Below are 18,556 nucleotides of genomic sequence, written 5' to 3' on the forward strand. Positions count from 1 at the left end.
TTTGAAAACTGCTCTATTACAGGATATTAAAAGTTCCTTCAGCTCGAAATCCACTAATCCAAAGGGCCACAGGTAAAGGAGCTAACCTAAGCACATGTAAAAGTCTGATAATAACATGGTTGGGATATCTGAAACAGCGATAGACCAGAAGGAAGCTTAAAGACAAAACAAAAAAGCCAGAAATACAGGAGACTGTCCTTTCCCTCCCTTCCCTTCCTGATGAGACATTGGGCTTACAGAATAACAATACTATCTATAAGGTCAGGGATCAAGAGTTGTGTTATATAGGAATGCACATTTTATTGGAAATAGATCAGAAAAACTACACATAAACTTATTCAGAAACCATCACTGTAATGAAATGAGCTGTGTACTGACAATATTTTGTATGATTAAAGATGAAACATTACTAGCTTACTCTAACTCTCGTAGAATCTTACAAACTCACTATTCTTATATCCCAAAACTACATGCAGATTCTGGCTGACTATAGCCACCCAATCTGCCACCAGCAACCCCAATAATGCTCGGAACCACAATCTTTACTTACCTCTACCAGTCACCGAATTGTTTATCATTGTCACTGAGAAGGACAAACATTAGGGCAGAGAGATACTACTAGAGGCTCAGTCTAGTACAAGAGGCAAAGCCAGAGCAGCCTGGGGCAGGGCTGAGGAGCAGAAGAGATTAGTGGATCAAACTATCCAAGAGGACAAGTATGACCAGGCAAAAAAAGGTGTGCCAGTCATTAGTAAATTATCAAAGGAAATCTATGGTACTGAATAGATTCTTTATGAAAATTGTATGTAAAAACACAGGATAAGAATAGCACTGAACAAGAATGTACAAATGGTTTGCAATCTGTACTGGTTGGGGATCTATATCCAAATCAGTGAGATCACAGCTCCATGGAAATATCCAAATATTTTTAAATCCTCAATGTTAACACAGATGAAAGAGGGGACAAAATTCCCACTAAAATCTATTCTGTTAAACAAGATTACTTATAAAAATAAAGACATGCACATGTATATCAGATTACTTGCTGTCTTGGGGAGGGGGGAAGGGAGAAAAATTTGAAACAAGAAATCTTATAAAAACAAAAACAAAATAAGGACATTACCTTTCCTTCATCCACACAGCCTTTCATTTCAGTAACTTTATGACACTCCTTCATACAAGTATGATTTTGACAATCTAGACTCCGTCCACAAAATCTCTTGCAAGAGTAAGGACCCACAGCATGACATGGTAGGGGACTGACCTGTAACATTAAGAAAAGCAGGAAAACACACATTTTAATACTTATGTTTTAGATATGATCCTGCTCCAATGGTGACAATGAATTTGACAGTGAGGAAAAAAATTATTCAACTTTCTTTCTTTTGGGGACAGGGCAATGAGGGCTAAGTGACTTGTCCAAGGGCACACAGCTAGTGTCAACTGTCTGAGGCTGGATTGGAACTCAGGTCCTCCTGAATCCAAGGCCGGTGCTTCATCCACTGCACCACCTAGCTGCCCCCTCAATGTGCTTTAAATTATAATCTACATACCACCTGACACCTATCAGATTGGCTAATATGACAAAAAAGGACAATAATAAATGTTGGAGAAGCTGTGGAAAAATTGGAACACTAATGCATTGTTGGTGGAGCTGTGAACTGATTCAACCATTCTGGAGAGAAATTTGGAATTATGCCCAAAGGGCTATAAAGCTGTGCATACCACTTTTGGGTCTTTTTCCCAAAGAGATCATAAAAAAGGGAAAAGGACCCACATGTACAAAAATATTTATAGCTGCTCTTTTTGTAGTGGCAAGGAATTGGAAAATATGGGGCTGTCCATCAATTGGGGAATGGCTGAACAAGTTGTGGTATATGAATATAATGGAATTCTATTGTGCTGTAAGAAACAATGAGTATGAGGAGTTCAGAGAAACCTGGAAGGACTTGCATGAACTAATGATGAGTGAGATGAGCAGAACCTGAAGAACATTGTACACAGTATCATCAACATTATGTGTTGATCAATTGTGATCAACTTGATTCTTCTCACCAATACAATAGTACAAGAAAGTTCCAAAGGACTCATGATGGAAAAGGCTCTCCAAATCCAGGAAAAAAAAAGAACTGTGGAATATGGATGCTGAATGAACCATACTATTTCTTTTGTTTTTGGTGCTGTTGTTTTTCTTTTTTGAGGTTTTTCCTTTTTGTTCTGATTCTTCTCTTATAACATGACTAATGCAGAAATATGTTTAATGTTATATTATGTATATATAAAAACCTATATCAGATTACCTGCTGTCTAGGGGAAGGAGGGGAGGGAGAAAAATTTGAAATTGGAAATCTTATAAAAACAAATGTTGAAAACTATCTCTACATGTAACTGGAAAATAATAAAATACTTTTATTCAAAATTTTTTAAGAAGTTATAATCTACAACCTATTTTTGTTTTCATTTTTGGGCAGGACTGGGTACTGACAATATTTTGTATGATTAAAGATGAAACATTACTAGGTTACTCTAACTCTCGTAGAATCTTACAAACTCACTAAAGAAATATTACCCTGTGGTTAAACTAGAAACAATAATTAGGTAATGGAGCTGTCTGTATGTTTTGACTCTGAATACAGGGCACACCTTTGTTTCTCTCTACCAGAAAATTTTATAGTAGGCTTGTGAAATAACAAGATTATTTATTAATAAAAGTAGTAGCTGAGACCACCATGCTTTAAACAGCTTCACCTAACATCTCCAAAACCAAATACATCATTTAAAGAAAAATATCAGACTATATAATATCCTTTTTTAGATTCTTTTTTTAAAAAACTATTCTTCACCTAGAATTACTGAAATAAATTTCAAAAGTAAGATTTAGATGAGCTCTAACCAATTTACTTGCTACGAAAAATCTCCTTCAAAGGTTCTTAAAATGAATTCTGTGGACAATGTAATATTTAAAAAACACTTGAGATGTTTTATCATTTGATCCTTTCAACAACCTTGTTGGGTAGGTGCTATTATTACCCCTATTCAAGTGATTTGGTCAAGGTCAAAGCTAGTAAGGCAGGTTTTTTAACTCTGGTATTCCTGATTCCAATTCCAACACATTATCCACTGCACCATCACTGTCTACCAACAATGATGGGGCAAGGAGAACCAGGCTGTAATCTTCATTCTGTCACTAGCTTTCAGATCCTAGGGAGGCCACTTCTCCTTGCTGAGCCTCAGTCTCTTCATCTATACAGTGAGAAGACAGACCAGATGATCTATAATACCCAGAATTTCTAGAATTCTGCTGAAAACCAAAAGATTTAATTAAGGAAGAGCTAAATTGTCATTGTATATTTTATGGTATATAGACCTTACTGCTACTCAAAGGACTCTGAAACTGTAAAGTTAATTGAATCAAAATACTTGGACTTTGTAGAAGCTGCTAAAAATAACTGCTTCCATTTTGTTTTTATTCTAGTATATAACAAATATACATTGCAAGTTTTCTAATAATCACTTTTTAAAAACCACTGCCGGGGCAGCTAGGTGGCACAGTGGATAGAGCACCGGCCCTGGAGTCAGGAGGATCTGAGTTCAAATCCGGCCTCAGACACTTAACACTTACTAGCTGTGTGACCCTGGGCAAGTCACTTAACCCCAATTGCCTCACTAAAAAAAAAAAACAAAAAACTGCCCACGACTCACCTCATGCTTCCCAAGACACTCTCTGCAAAGAAAAAAGAGAAATCAAAAGATTAAATACATGCGAAAGGATTCCTTAAAAAATCCTAAAGGGAAAAAAATGCCAAATAATATCAGTATTTTAGTAACAACATGTTTCAACTTTGATTAAAGATCGCTTCAATTATTTGTCAGCATTCAAGTGCTATGTGCTAGGAACTAGAGATATACTACGCATCATTTCCTGGGAACAGACACAAAGACAAAAATCCAAGTCCCTGCAGACTTCAAGGAACTCATTCTATGAGGGGAGATGACATGTATATAAATAGGCATATATATGGTAAAGCAAGCTATAGGACAGAGATATAGAACATATTTGAAAGAAATGGGTGATTCTAAAAGATAGGGGTGAAAAAGGAGTTGCATGCCGCTCATGAAGAAGTCAGGACCAAGGCACAGAGATGGAAGATAGATTCTCCTGTGTGAGGAGGAGCAAGATCTGGATGGACCACACAGCATGGGCAGGGAAATAACAGCAAACAAGGCTGAAAAGGTAGGTGGGGGCCCAGCTTTTGGAGGTTTTTAAAAGCTAAACAGAAGAGCTTATTATTTAATCCTAGAGGAAATAAGAATCCATTGGAGAGACATTAGGAAATGTGTAGCTATGTGGAACATGGATTGGAGTAATGAGAGATCTGAGAGAGAAAGAACAATTATGAGGCTATTGAAATTCCAGGCCAGAAGGGATAAGGGACTGAACTAGGGTAGTAAAGAGATGTTGTGAAGCTAAAAATGACAAAATTTGTCACCTGACCTGGAGCTGGGGAGAGTGAAAGGGAGGAATCAAGGGCAGCACCAATATTAGAAACACAGAACTAGAAAGACACTGGTTCCCTTGCTAGAAATAAGTAAGTCTGGTAGGGAGGTATGGCTTGAGGGAAAGGTAATAAGTTCAGTTGTGGAGATGCTGGAGATTGAGTATGAGGTGCTTATTATAATTAGACAGTTTTTTCTATCCAATATACAAATTTTCATGAAGATGATATTTAAACTGAAAGAACTTTTATTTTGAATTGACAATATATTCAATCAAAATACTTAAAGGATCTATAAGCACCAAAAAAGATCCTATTCTGAAAAATTTCTAGATAAAACGACCACAAGAAGTGATCTTGCCAATGCAGTTATATTAGCCTAAAAGATTTACAAAAGATAATATTAAAGACAAAACCAAAAAAAGTCCCCAGCTTCAATAGAGGCTATACAATACATTCAAGTTTATGATCCCTACTTGTTTTTCTTTCAGTCTCTATTGCACATGATTACATGGAACAGCAATTCTATAATTACCAGATCATAAAAACAACACAAAAATGAGATGTATAATCATAATATCAGAGTAAATGAAAACTTAATAACAAATAGTCAACCTTTCTGTGGTTTGCTATGGACTATTAATTTTATTTTGGAGGGGGGAGCGGGCAATGGGGGTTAAGTGACTTGCCCAGGGTCACACAGCTAGTAAATGTCAAGTGTCTGAGGCCATATTTGAACTTAGGCCCTCCTGAATCCAAGGCCAGTATTTTATACACTGTGCCACCTAGCTGCCCCCTATGGGCTATTAATTTTAAAATCAATCCATGTATTATTAAAAGCCACCATAACTTTCTGGCACGTATAGTAAAGCAAGAGGCAAAAAAGAATAGGTCAGTTATAGAACCAATGTCTTTGATTGTCCATTCAAAGAATAACCCTAAAATGGGAAGGAAAACAAGTTTGGAAGTACTATATATCCATTATAAATGTCAAACTTCAAGAGCAAAGAAAGACTAAAGTTCTCTGCAGGTATAAACAGATTAGCAAATGCACTTGTCCTACTTTCACTTATCTATCATAACTAATCACTTTTGGAATTAATGTTTCTGGTGTAGTAGAAACAACATTGGACTAAGAGTGAAGGAGATCTGGGTTCTAGGTGCACAACTAACTGTGGGCAATCTATTTCACTTTTATTGACCCTGGTTTCCTCATCTGAATAATGAGATTTTGGGACTAGGTGATTTTTAAGTTCTATCCCAATTCTATTATTCTTGTCTAAAGTTGTTTTTCTTTCTCCCTTTATCAGAAGAGTATATGGGCACTGGAGGACAAGGAAAGTGAAATAGAAATATAAGATTTTTTTCATCAGAACCTGATAAAATATTGTTAATTTGGAACATGAAAATTACTTTGTATAACTTAGCTTGTTTTTTCAAGTACCATATTTTTATATATGAAAAGTTTATTCAGGTTACAAGTACCTTGTTTTATATATTAAAATTTTATTTGGATTACAAATTAACTTAAAAAAAATTTTTTTTTGGTGGGGCAATGAGGGTTAAGTGACTTGCCCAGGGTCACACAGCTAGTAAGTGTCAAGTGTCTGAGGCTGTATTTGAACTCAGGTCCTCCTGAATCCAGGGCCAGTGCTTTATCCACTGTGCCACCTAGCTGCACCCACAAATTAACTTTTAAATGTTTTTAATCTTTGTTATAAATGTAGCTACAAGTTGCTAACCCTTAAGGAATCTAGTAACTCTTACTTTTTACCAGTTTATCAGAAGCAACTAAAAGTCTAAGCACAGACAAATCTCTACTGGTAAAAAGGAAGGATGATGCTAATGTACTGTGCAATGGTCAGGCCTAGAATAGTGAGGTCTGTTCTGGGAGCCACATGTTAAGGAGATTAGGAGATTGGAAAGTGACCAGGATGGTAATGGGTCTAAAGTTCTTGTCGTAAGAGAATAAAACATCTAGGCAGAGATAGCCTGAAGAAAAGACTCAGAATGGAAAAGACAGCTGTCTTCAAGTATCTGAAAGGCTTTCACCAAGAAGGATGACATTTATTCAGTTTGGGCCCTCAAGGACAGAATCAGGTTAAAATGGCAAAGAAGCAAATTCAGGCATCAGGAAAATCTTCCTAATTAAAACTACCCAAATTAATAACTAAAATGGGCTGTCTTAGTAAGTAAAGGACTCCTCTCACTAGGGTCTTTGAGCAAAAGGCTGAGTAGAACCTTTTCAGGTATTTCACAGAACAAATTCTTTTTCAGCTATGAAGTAGGAAGTCCTTTCCCTATTGAAATTCTGATTCTGAGGTTAAGCTATCAGACTATCCCATAAATGCCAATTTAACCTGCAATGTTAACTGAAATATAGCATTGTCATGAGAGTATTATGGAACGTAACCACTATTTTAAAACGATCTTCCCACAGGAAAATGGAATGGCAATTTGAAATTGGGATAATGCTGCAATCCCAGGAACAACAGGATCAGAGGATCATTTGAGGTCAAATCACTGATGGTGGTCCCCAGTGCCAAGAACAACATCTTTAGGGATATGGAGGTATATGAGAACAGGGCTTCCTGCTGGTATAAATCCCCGTGCATCTCCCTTCGTCCCTTTCCAAAGTACTCTAGGATAAGCCTGCCTATTTTTCTTTTCACTTCTTTCATTGTTTCTTTCCTTCCTTGAGTCACTATGGGATAGAAGAGTCTCGGCCTTCAGTGCCACTTTCTTCCAGATCTTTTCTCTGCTTTGCCAATGATTCTCCTCATAGTGAGTTCTTCATAAGGCGCCGTTGTAGGGAGGGGCCTTGACCAGAGAACCCTCATCCCCCTCCATACTCTACTTCCTTCTGACTTTCTGGAATTCAACACCATGGAAACTTCCTCTCTGCTCCCCATCTCAGCTTGTTTCTGTGTGCTGTCTTTCTCCATTAGACTGCAAGGTCTTTGAGGACAAGGACAATAGCTTCATTTGTATCCCCAGTGTTTAGCATGGTGCCTGGCCCATGATAACGGTTTAAAATTGTTGTCTGCCACCGCTCCCCACGCTTATCTCTGAAGCACTAAAAACAATCATGAAAACAGGCAAGAGAGAAAGGAATAGCTTTCTTTTATGGTTATCCACACCTGGTCTGTCTTAGAGTCTACATGCCAAGATACAGGTAATATAAATGATAATGAGTTTTTCAGTATGAAAAGTACTAAAATAAGTTCCTCTACATCTCATAGGAAATTCTGGGATAAAAAGTAGAATTCAGCTCCAGAGGGAACCAACAAAGCCTGAGGATACTATCGGGAAGGAAAGTTAGGAAAGAGGGAGTCATCTAAAAGGGAGTTAGAGGGCTCACCTTTTTGTTTTCTCTTTCTCCATGCTACCAACAGTCCCACCACTGAAGACCCCAGTCTGACAGGCCTAGCCCAAGGTGAAAACCAGGAACCCAGACAGACTGAGAGGCCCCAGGAAGCAAAACCCATAGCAACGGGGGTAAAAGGAGGGATAGTAATCTCCCTAAAAGTATAACAGTGGGGAGCAAAGAATATGTGTGATAATTTGATTAGAGATATTCGAATGTAAAACCAAATATGCAAATCAGGTTAAATTGGTAAATGCTTATGTGAAGTTCTCAGTATCATCTTCCATTGTACCAAAATATAGAAAGTGATCATTTTCAGAAGAATAAGAAAAAAACAACACCCGAAGTATTTAATGTAATTTGTGCCAAAGAACTTAGTATAAGTTGAATAATAAAGAAATCACTCCAGGAATAAATGGAAGCTACTTCTAGCATCTGCTCTAGGTTTTTAGAAACCTAGGTCAAAAAGACATCAAGAAGAAGCCTTCATAAAGGTAACGGAAGCTTCCTTCTTTCAACTAAAAAGACTGTAGTCACCCTAGAAGTGAAAATTCATTCTGGCTTTTAAAATTAAGAGTTTTAATCTATAGTGTATCCTCAGCATAAAAAAGTAAATGATCTGATATTGTAATACTCAACTAGCAACTGTCTAGTTTAATATATGAAGAAGTTAGACTCTAAAGTGATCTCTAAAGTTTTTCCCCACTCTAAAACCGAGTCAGGTTAGCTGGACTACAAAGACTACAATCCAGGCAGGTCCTCTGATTTCTAGTCCACTGTCACTTCCAACACAATCTATAATCTCTTGGATAGTTTTGGATAAAATCTTCCTATTTTAATATGTAAAATATTTTGGGAGGAATAAAAGAATCCTATCCTCCACCCCCAACAATAAACAAACACAATCTTGAGCACTGTATTCAGCAATCTTTAAAAAAGTAAGCCAAGTTAAGTGGGAAATTGTCTGGCAAGTCTGAAAAAGAGGACAAAAACACTTATTCCTCTAAATTCTGACAGCTTATATTTTTTTCCCAGGGCTTTGATGTACCCACTTAAGATTATATGTATAACTGATATATAACCATGTGATTTAGAGCTGAAATGAACCTTAGAAATCAAGTCTAACCTCATAATTTTACAAATGTGGAAACTGAGGCCCAGAAGTCACTGACAGCAATTTTTCCCCAAAGCACTCCACATACTAAATTTGCACTATAAATGCAACAAAAGCCACATCTTTTTTTAAAAAGGTGTTAATTTTGTAGAAAATAACTTTCAAATAAATATTGACATTAATTTATCCCATTCAAAATACTAAAATTACTATACAAAGCAATACCAAAACCATTAAAAGTCAAAATACAATGTAAGAAATTTTAGAATTCTAATCCTTTATCAATTAGTTAACAATCTGAGACTTTAGTGATTCAGCTATTTCCTTTATTTTATCAGACTCGAAGTGACTTCCAATTTCTTTTTTTTTTTTTTTTTTGCGGGGCAATGGGGGTTAAGTGACATGCCCAGGGTCACACAGCTAGTAAGTGTCAAGTGTCTGAGGCCAGATTTGAACTCAGGTCCTCCTGAATCCAGGGCCGGTGCTTTATCCACTGCGCCACCTAGCTGCCCCTCCAATTTCATATTTAAGGTAATTCATTTAGTTTAAAAGCTCTGCCGCTGGGCAGCTAAGTAACACAGTGGATAAAGCACTGGCCCTGGATTCAGGAGGACCTGAGTTCAAATGCGGCCTCAGACACTTGACACTTACTAGCTGTGTGACCCTGGGCAAGTCACTTAACCCCAATTGCCTCACCAAAAAAACCAAAAACAAAAACCCTCTGCCTCTGTTTCTATGTTTCTTTGACTGTTCAGACACTTGAGGGGAGTGAGATACCTCCTTTTCTGATTTCAGGGAACTCTACCTATTCACCCTCTCCCTCCCAACTTGGAAAGTTCCCAATATTTCATCACACTAGAAATCAGCCTACCTAATGGTGCATTGTTTCCTTTTAATTAACTGGCCTTATTTGATAGTGTATAAAAGTCTGTCTCCCCTGGTATTTGGGGTCCATCCCTAAGCCAAGGAAGGGGCCTGGTCCTAATTTCCTAGGCGACTAGCATACACTGCTTAATAACCTGAAATGTGCAGAAACTTAAACCTTTGTTTCCTCAGTCATTTCATCTTTTGCCTGCCATGTGAAAGCAGAGTATAATTTGTGCTTATCTCAATCTGAACAGATGCCAATAGAAACTCTGAATGGATTTTCATTCTACTTTCATTTTCCTTCTGTCAGATACAGATTCCAAAGTATTTTTTATACTCACGTTGGAATAGGAACTTGACACGGAGGACAAGGCAAAGCAGTCTGAATATATGCTGGCTCAGAAATCTGTTCCCAAGGCCCTGCAGGCTGATGCTGTAAACAATAGGAATAGTTTAAATTCATGTTATCATATATGTGCTTAAACTCTCTGTGAGCACGACAAACACTATGAGACACATAATTAGTAACTACAAGTTTCAGGGACAAATTCTCAAGAAGAATGAAAAGAAATTTTTTTTGTTTCTTTTTTGTTTTGTTTCTTCACTGTTTTTTCAAATATTTGCCTATGACTATATTTGTATCCTTAATTTTATGTTTTTTAAATTAAAAAAAAAAAGGTTTTTTCCCATAATCTCCCACAATACTATCTCTTGAAGATTCAATATGTTTACTAGTCATAAAGTTTATTTGTGATTTGGGGGAGGATCAATTTCAAGTTTATCCTTTCCAGGACAAAAAATAATTAAAATTACAGCCTGAGAGTAACTATTGGCTAAGGAAAAGAACAACCTTTACTTTTCTACCATATCTTTGCTCTCTCATTCTTTTTTACTTCTATCTCTCTCACATTTCTCCTGAGTTGCTGCTGCTACAATAAACTGTGGACAACTGTAATTGAGCCACTCTTAAGAACAGTTACTTGTGGTTTCAATACACCTACTAATTTTCATTAACATTCAGATTAAGTCAATAAATAAGTTGGAGCTACAAACTGTTACCCAGTAATCCTTTGCCCAAACTGAAATTATGCAAAAATTTGTGAAAGAAAGATTTTAATTATTTTGTAAACCATTTAAAGCTCCCACTCTCCCAACATAAATAGAATTCAACTTTAATTTTGCAGAAAAAGGGAGAAATTCAGAAATGTTATATGGTCTAGATAAGAATTCCTATTAACTTTTACCAATGATTTGTGTAGCATTGTTCTTTGGGAAATGGTGAGAAAAATCAAAATCTAAGGAAGATCCATAGGAACAAAGGATTTAAGGCATGGCTAAAAAGATCATCTAGTCAAATACTCTCATTTTATAATTAGAAAAAACTTTGATTCAGGTAAAATGACTTGTCCAAAGTCATACACATAGTAAGTGGCAAAACTCCAAATACAATGCTTCTTATATACAATGCTATATGATACTTTTAATAAGTACAAGTTTCAGGGACAAAAAAAAAATGCTTTCAATAAGGCCTACCTCCCCCAAATTTTTAAGTGCAAAGATTAGAGTAAGAGAAATTAAAATAAATACAATATTTCAAGGCAAAAGTAGGCTGAATAGTGATTTCTAAATATTTTCAAAAGAAAGATCAAGTGACACACAAATGACTTGTTTAGCTAAGAAATACAAACAACTTGGCTCTTGAGAACATTTCCTTCTTACCGTGCCAGTTTGCTTTACTAATGCTTGGTCATGGCATGGAGCAGGACACAAATGACCACATTTTTCCAGAACTTTTTGGCAAGGCTGATGACATGGAGGACAAGGGCCAAAATGACACCGATGTTTCTCTCGATTTGGATGATGGCAACTTGAAGGCTGGCTAAATCAGAAAGTATCAACAAATATTTGTGAGAATTTTTTTTAAACCTACTCGAGCAATTCTATCAAATTTGAAACTACCAAAAAAATACATAAAGTTGTTATACTCTTTACAGAGACAAAGTTCAGAAGTTAAAGGAATATATTAATCTTGGAAGACAGTGATTTCAATGGAATTGGGAAATCATAGGGGAAGAACTTTACTAAGCAGGTCAGTATTTTCTATAAAATTTAACAGACTTAGAACTGCAATCCTTGAGCATAAGCAAAAAATCTGATGAGCCCAAGATTCAAGACCAGTAAACTACAAGTACTTTTCTCTTTAAGTTAATGGTGTGCCTGGCATAACTTTTAGTCTTCAAATGAAAATTAATTTACATGTTTATTATCAATGTACAAATATTCTATACACCATCATATTTTAACCCTGAAGAAAAATTTTAAGACCAGAAATCAAATGCTATCAAAACCTGAAACAATTATGGGAGATCTTTGCATGTCTTCACACTAACCTACACAGCTCTTTGCATCTGGGTGGTTTGGTGGTACGTTCTCTGCCACAAGGTACAGTCACCTTCGTATTACCACACTTGCACTTCACATCTACTGTTTCAGGACAAGGATAACAACTACCTAAAAAAAATGTTCATAAACATTTTAAAGAAAAAACTTTTATCATGGACAAGGATGACAAAAAAGTGAAAGTTACAAAGGACAGGCGAAGACAGACACACTAATATATTGCAGGCCAAGTTATAAATGAATCCAACCACTGTGGATATTAATTGGAATTATTCAAGAAAAGTGACCCAAAGTATCCACACCCAGTGATCCCATTTTTTACACATACCAAAGGATGTTAAAACAAAAACATCAGTTAAATGTACACTAACATTCACAGAAGTAATCTCTGTGGTGGCAAAGAACTTTAAGCAAAGTAGGGGTCCATCAACAGGGAAATGGCTAAAAGAAGTATGAAATATAAATAATGAAATATCACAGTGCAGCAAGAAATTACACGAGTTTAGAGAACTTGGGAACATTTATACAAACTGATACAGAATAAAATAAGCAAAATCAAGATAACAATATAATGACTTTTAAAATATAAATGAAAAAAATTACAGATAGTTGAATTGAATCATTTAAAAAACAGTGCAGAAGAACTGATAATATCACAAAGATGAAGAACTATAAAGACAGAAAAATATATGTACTATTAGATGTAGTCACTTTAATCACATTTTTTTGAGTAAGTGCTTTTGTCATAAGGGTCTGAAATGACTACTATCTATGTAAAGACAAAAAGCATCAACAAAATTTTTCAAAATTATCTCATCTCTTCCCTTAAAATTACCTAGAGATAGAGGGTAGTTAGGTGGCGCAGTGGATAAAGCACCAGCCCTGGATTCAGGAGGACCTGATTTCAAATCTGGCCTCAGATACTTGACACTTACTGTGTGACCTTGGGCAAGTCACTTAACCCTCACTGCCCTACTACTAAAAAAAAAAAAAAAAGAAGAAGAAAATTACCTACAGATCCTTCTTTTTTTTGTTTGTTTGTTTGTTTTGTTTTTTAGTGAGGCAATTGGGGTTAAGTGACTTGCCCAGGGTCACACAGCTAGTAAGTGTCAAGTGTCTGAGGCCGGATTTGAACTCAGGTACTCCTGACTCCAGGGCCAGTGCTCTATCCACTGCGCCATCTAGCTGCCCCCTTACAGATCCTTCTTAAAATAATGAGCTTAAAGTAATGATGCATTCTTATAACTATGCACAAAGGCTTAAATTTAGCAAAAATTAATGATGACAACACTTTCCTTTATAGACATACAATCTTACTCAAATTCAAAACCATAAGACATTGCCATTTTCCCCAAATGAGAAAAAAAAGTTTAGTCATATCAACAAGTATGAACAATTCTCTATTATCAGCGGATTATGAAAACCAATAGATCTAGCTATATGAAAGCAGGAGTCAGGTCTTTTCTATCAACCTCACCCTCTCACTTATTTTCAATCACACTCTCTCTACTGAATGATCCCTGAAAACATCCCAATAACTTCTCCATGCTCAAAAATCTCTAATTTGATCCAACCATCTTCACAATGAAAAACATCACTCTCCCATCTATTGTAGCTAAACTCCTTGAGAAAGCCTTCTATGATGGGTAGTTCTACTCTCCTGTCACTCTCTACCATCAAGCCCCAGACTTACTCTCCAAAGTGATGAATGCCCTCAACTGCCAAATCTAAAGCTCTTTTCTTGGTCCTCATCCTTCAACTCTCTGTAGTCCTTTGACACTATTATTCATTCTCCACTCCTTAATATTCTCTTCTGTGTTTCTGGGACACCACTAATCTGCTGGCACTCCCATCTAATTGATCATTCCTTCTCAATCTCTCGATGAATGAAGATGCAGGTCACACCCACTAACCATGACTGTTCCACAGGACTCTGTTCTGAGCTCTCTTCTCCCTCTATGGTACTACACTTGGTGAGCTCATCAGCTTTCAGGGATTCAATTATCACTCCATGCTGATGATTCTGAAATCTAGCAATCCTCCCCTAAACTGCTAATAACCTCCACTCTTGCATCTTCAACTGCTTATCAGACATCTCAAACTAGATCTCTTATAGATATTCTGAATTCAACATATCTAAAACTGATCACATTATCTTCCTCCCCCCTCCAAAATAAACCCTTTCCTCTTCCAAATGCCCCTATCACAGAAAGAAGCCTTTTCAGCCATGCAGACTCAAAAACTGAGTGTTATCCTTGACTACTCACTATCTAATCTCCATATCTAATCTGTTGCTAAAACCTGTCAATTTCACCTTTGCAACATCTTCTCAAATACTCTTGTCTCCTGTGACACTGCCACCACTTGGGTGTAGGCTCCAATCACCTCATTCTTGGGCTATCGTAAAAACCTGCTGGTGGATCTGCCTGCCAGTTATAACTCTCTCCCCATGCCAGAGTCCATTCTCCATTCAGCCACCTAAGTGTTTTTTTTATCCTGTATATAGTCCATATGTACATAACTGTTTGCATTAGATTTGTGACATCAGATTGTGACCTCAAGGGCAAGGGCTATCTTTTGCCCTTCTTTTTCCTTAGCACAGTGCCTGGTACACAGCAGGCACTTAATAAATGCTTACTGAATGATTGACTAAATTTTGTATTTTCCCTCTACATATAATACAGAAATCTTACTTGAGTTAATAAATCCAATCATAACTGGGGTAGCTGGGTGGCCTCAATGGATATAGTGCTGGACTTTTGAGTCAGGGACCCAAGTTAATAAATCCAATCACAAGTTCTCATAAATATTACAAGAAAACATTAACTTGAGTTTCATTTTTCTCTCCCTTGGTTCATAACATGGTAGAAGCACTTGAATGATCATCAAAGTTATGTAGCAAAAGAGAGATAAAAACCTGAAGCTATGTTTGAAATAAACTTCCCCAGATCCCTGACTCCATCTCTGAAGGACATTCCTAGTTGTAAAGAGGCAGGTACAACAAACCTGGCATTAAAATGTTTTCTCACACACGCACACACACACACACACACGCACAGCCTCTACCATCTTATCTCAACAATATAGTAATCAAAGTCTCTAATATAGTCAACAATTCAATTAAAGCTGATAGTGACAAAGAAGACTCAAATGGAGCTTCTAAGGCTGCTGAAAGCCTTCAAGAGTAAGCTATGTCATAATCAAAATTCTTTTGAAAGAAAAAATACTACTGACAATGACATAGCTTTCCTTGGAGGAAGGAAGGGAGAAACTTTCCTAAGTCTCTTAGCTTCTTTAAAATAAAGCTATTTCAATATTTTTTATAGAATTCTCAAGTTGTTCTATCTTCCAACTTTCAATTCTTTCTTCCCTTTTCCCTTCTATCTCACAGGATTCTAGTCACAGGATCTCAATTTTTGTTATCAAGCAAAAAATATCAGGAAGCCCAGGTTACACTATGACCAAGCTACTCAAAGCTACCACATAGTAAGCATACCTATATGTCTAGTTTTAATAGTCTGCTTGGCATACTTTTGGCTTTTAATTTTAAAAAGTCATAGTTTACTATAGCTTTTTAAATTTTGATACAAACATTAACTTTACCCCTAACATTAGCACTAGTGTTGGCCAGCCAACTATACCATATGTTCTATCTAATGTTTAAGGACAGCCTATTATTTCTAACAGAAACTGAAAAATAATCCCAAGTAGCTTGAGCAACCAAGTAGCATTAAATGCTGAATAAATGACTTAGTGAGGGAAATGATTACAAAACTGCTGTTCTAAAAAGAGAAAACCAATACCAGAAATAAAGTTTTAAAAATTAACAGTTTTAAAAATTCAATTCACACATTCCATTCCTATAATTGAATCTAGGGAACAGACTTTTCTAATATATTTTACACCTTCTTTGGCTTTAAAGCAAATATCACCTCAGATCTGAATGACTGACCTAGAAACAGAGAAAAGCCAACCAAACTACAAGCTGGGGAAGGATCCAATATTTATTATACCAATTACTGAAATGTTGCATTGGATATTTTAAGGATGGAATATTATAAATGTTATATTAATACCAAATGAAGGCAAGCCTCCCTGACCCAGGTAGCAGTTAATTTCATTTTCAGATTTCACATACAAGAACAAATAGTTTTATCTTAACCTTTCTGAAGACAGACAAAAAATTACAAATAAAAGCTCAGTAGTTATAATTATAAGTCAGATACCATTCAACACCTTTTACCAATTTCAAGGTTAAATAGATAAATTCGGCACTTATCTAGAACAAATAGAAGCTTATCAAATATAACCTTTTCTTCATCCCACACCAATGAACTAGACAATCATTCTTTCAACCTCTAATTTATAAAAACAGTAAATGCTTTTTAATGATTAACAGACTAGGTTTAGAGATTTGAAAAGAAAAAAAAAAGAAATGCATTAGCATTTTTATCTGACAGATATTAGTCATTATAGGAAGTCCTTCATAATACATAAATTTTCAAGACCCAGTTCAGACATGCACTCAGCAGTGTAAGTCCTAATATGTGCCAGTACAATTTCTTTCACCAAGTAAGGAATCATTATTTTGCTCAGCCTAGTGAGGTACAGAGAAGCTTGAGAAATTGAAATATTTTGTCTTTGGTGTTGTAGATTATGTATGGCAGCCTAAACCCAGACAACTGTGAATTCCATTCATCTCACTACTTAAAGAGTAAATGTCAACATTAAAGTAAAATGTCATCTGTTAAGAGAGACAGATGTGGACAAAAACCATCCATTCAGAAGTAAGATTATTTACTTAGGCTAATAAAAGGTATTTAAAAAGAAAACATCGGGGCAGGTAGGTGGCACTGTGGATAAAGCACTGAGCCTGGATTCAGGAGGAACTGAGTTCAAATCCAGCCTCAGACACTTGACACTGGCTGTGTGACTCTGGGCAAGTCAAGTAACTCTCATTGTCCTGCCCCTCCCCGCAAAAATCCCAGAGTTTTCAAGAAAACAGCAAATAACCATATGAAAAACTGCTCCAGATCACAAAGAAATGCAAATAAAACAACAAAGACAACCTTGACATTCCATCTCACATCCAGCAAACTGGGAAAGATCCCTACTACTAGGTATATACATCAAGGAAAGCTATACAAAAAGCTATACAAAAACAAAGGTCCCATATGCACCAAAATATTTATAGTAGCATTTTCCTATAATAACTAAGTATTGAAAAGAAAGTACCGAGGGGCAGCTAGGTGGCTCAGTGGATGGAGCACCAACCCTGGAGTCGGGAGGACCTGAGTTCAAATCCGACATCAGACACTTAGCACTTACTAGCTGTGTGACCTTGGGCAAGTCACTTAACCCCAACTGCCTCACTTAAAAAAAAAAAAGAAAAGAAAAGAAAGTAGCTAAACATGTTGTAATACATGTATGTAATGGAATATTGTGCTGTGATGAATTATAAAAACACAAAAGAATATGAAGATATAAATGAACTGATGCAAAGTAAAGTAAGCAGAACCAGGAAAACAACATACTCAATGATTACAACAATGTAAATGAAAAGAATGGAAACAAAGACAGCAATTAAAGTGAATGCTGTGAATCCTAGAGAATAAACTAAAAGAACAAATTGAAACAATTATAGCAACTTCTGCAAAATCACAGGATATAAAAGAAACCCATGTGAATCATCAGCATTTCTTTCTATTACCAACAAAATTCAGCAGGAAGAGAAAGAGAAATTCCACTTAAAATAATTACAGACAGAATAAAATACTTGGGAGGCTACCTGCCAAGCAAGATACACACAAAAAATTATATGAACACCATTATAAAACACAAATAAAGACAGATCTAAACAACTGGAGAAACAGCAATTGTTCATAAAAATCACAATACTGCCTCACTTAATTTGTTTATTTAGGGCCACAGCAACTATCAAAGGATTACTATTTAGGGCTAGAAAAAAATAATGAAATTTATTTGGAGGAACAAATGGACAAGAATATCAATGAAATTAATGAAAAAAGTGGGAAAGAAGAAGGTCTAGTAGTACTGGATTACAAACTAGAGTATAAATAAACTATACAAAGCTGTAACTATCAAGCCAATTTGAGTAAGAAAAGGAATGGTTAATTAGTGGAACAGATTAAGTATGCTATATACAAAAGCAAATGAACACAGGAATCTAATGTTTAATAGAACCAAAGCTCCAACCCTACTGAAACAAGAATTCCCTTATTCAATAAAGCATGATACAAAACTGGAAAGTAGCCTGGTAGAAATTAGGTATAAAATATCTCACACAGCATA

General features: G+C 36.1%; 1 protein-coding gene across 1 annotated transcript in view; it reads right to left on the reverse strand.

Moving 5' to 3' along the window:
* Positions 1-18,556, reverse strand: part of NFXL1 (nuclear transcription factor, X-box binding like 1) — a 73,803-nt gene that overhangs the window by 21,030 nt on the left and 34,217 nt on the right. Inside the window, exons 12-16 of the mRNA XM_043973132.1 lie at positions 12,235-12,355; positions 11,564-11,723; positions 10,186-10,277; positions 3,703-3,724; positions 1,124-1,264 (exon numbers count right to left, since the gene is read on the reverse strand). Of these exons, the coding sequence (XP_043829067.1) occupies positions 1,124-1,264; positions 3,703-3,724; positions 10,186-10,277; positions 11,564-11,723; positions 12,235-12,355 (536 nt within the window). The remainder of the gene's footprint in view (positions 1-1,123; positions 1,265-3,702; positions 3,725-10,185; positions 10,278-11,563; positions 11,724-12,234; positions 12,356-18,556) is intronic.

This window comes from Dromiciops gliroides, chromosome 6, assembly GCF_019393635.1.
Source record: "Dromiciops gliroides isolate mDroGli1 chromosome 6, mDroGli1.pri, whole genome shotgun sequence".
Classification (NCBI taxonomy): Eukaryota; Metazoa; Chordata; class Mammalia; order Microbiotheria; family Microbiotheriidae; genus Dromiciops; species Dromiciops gliroides.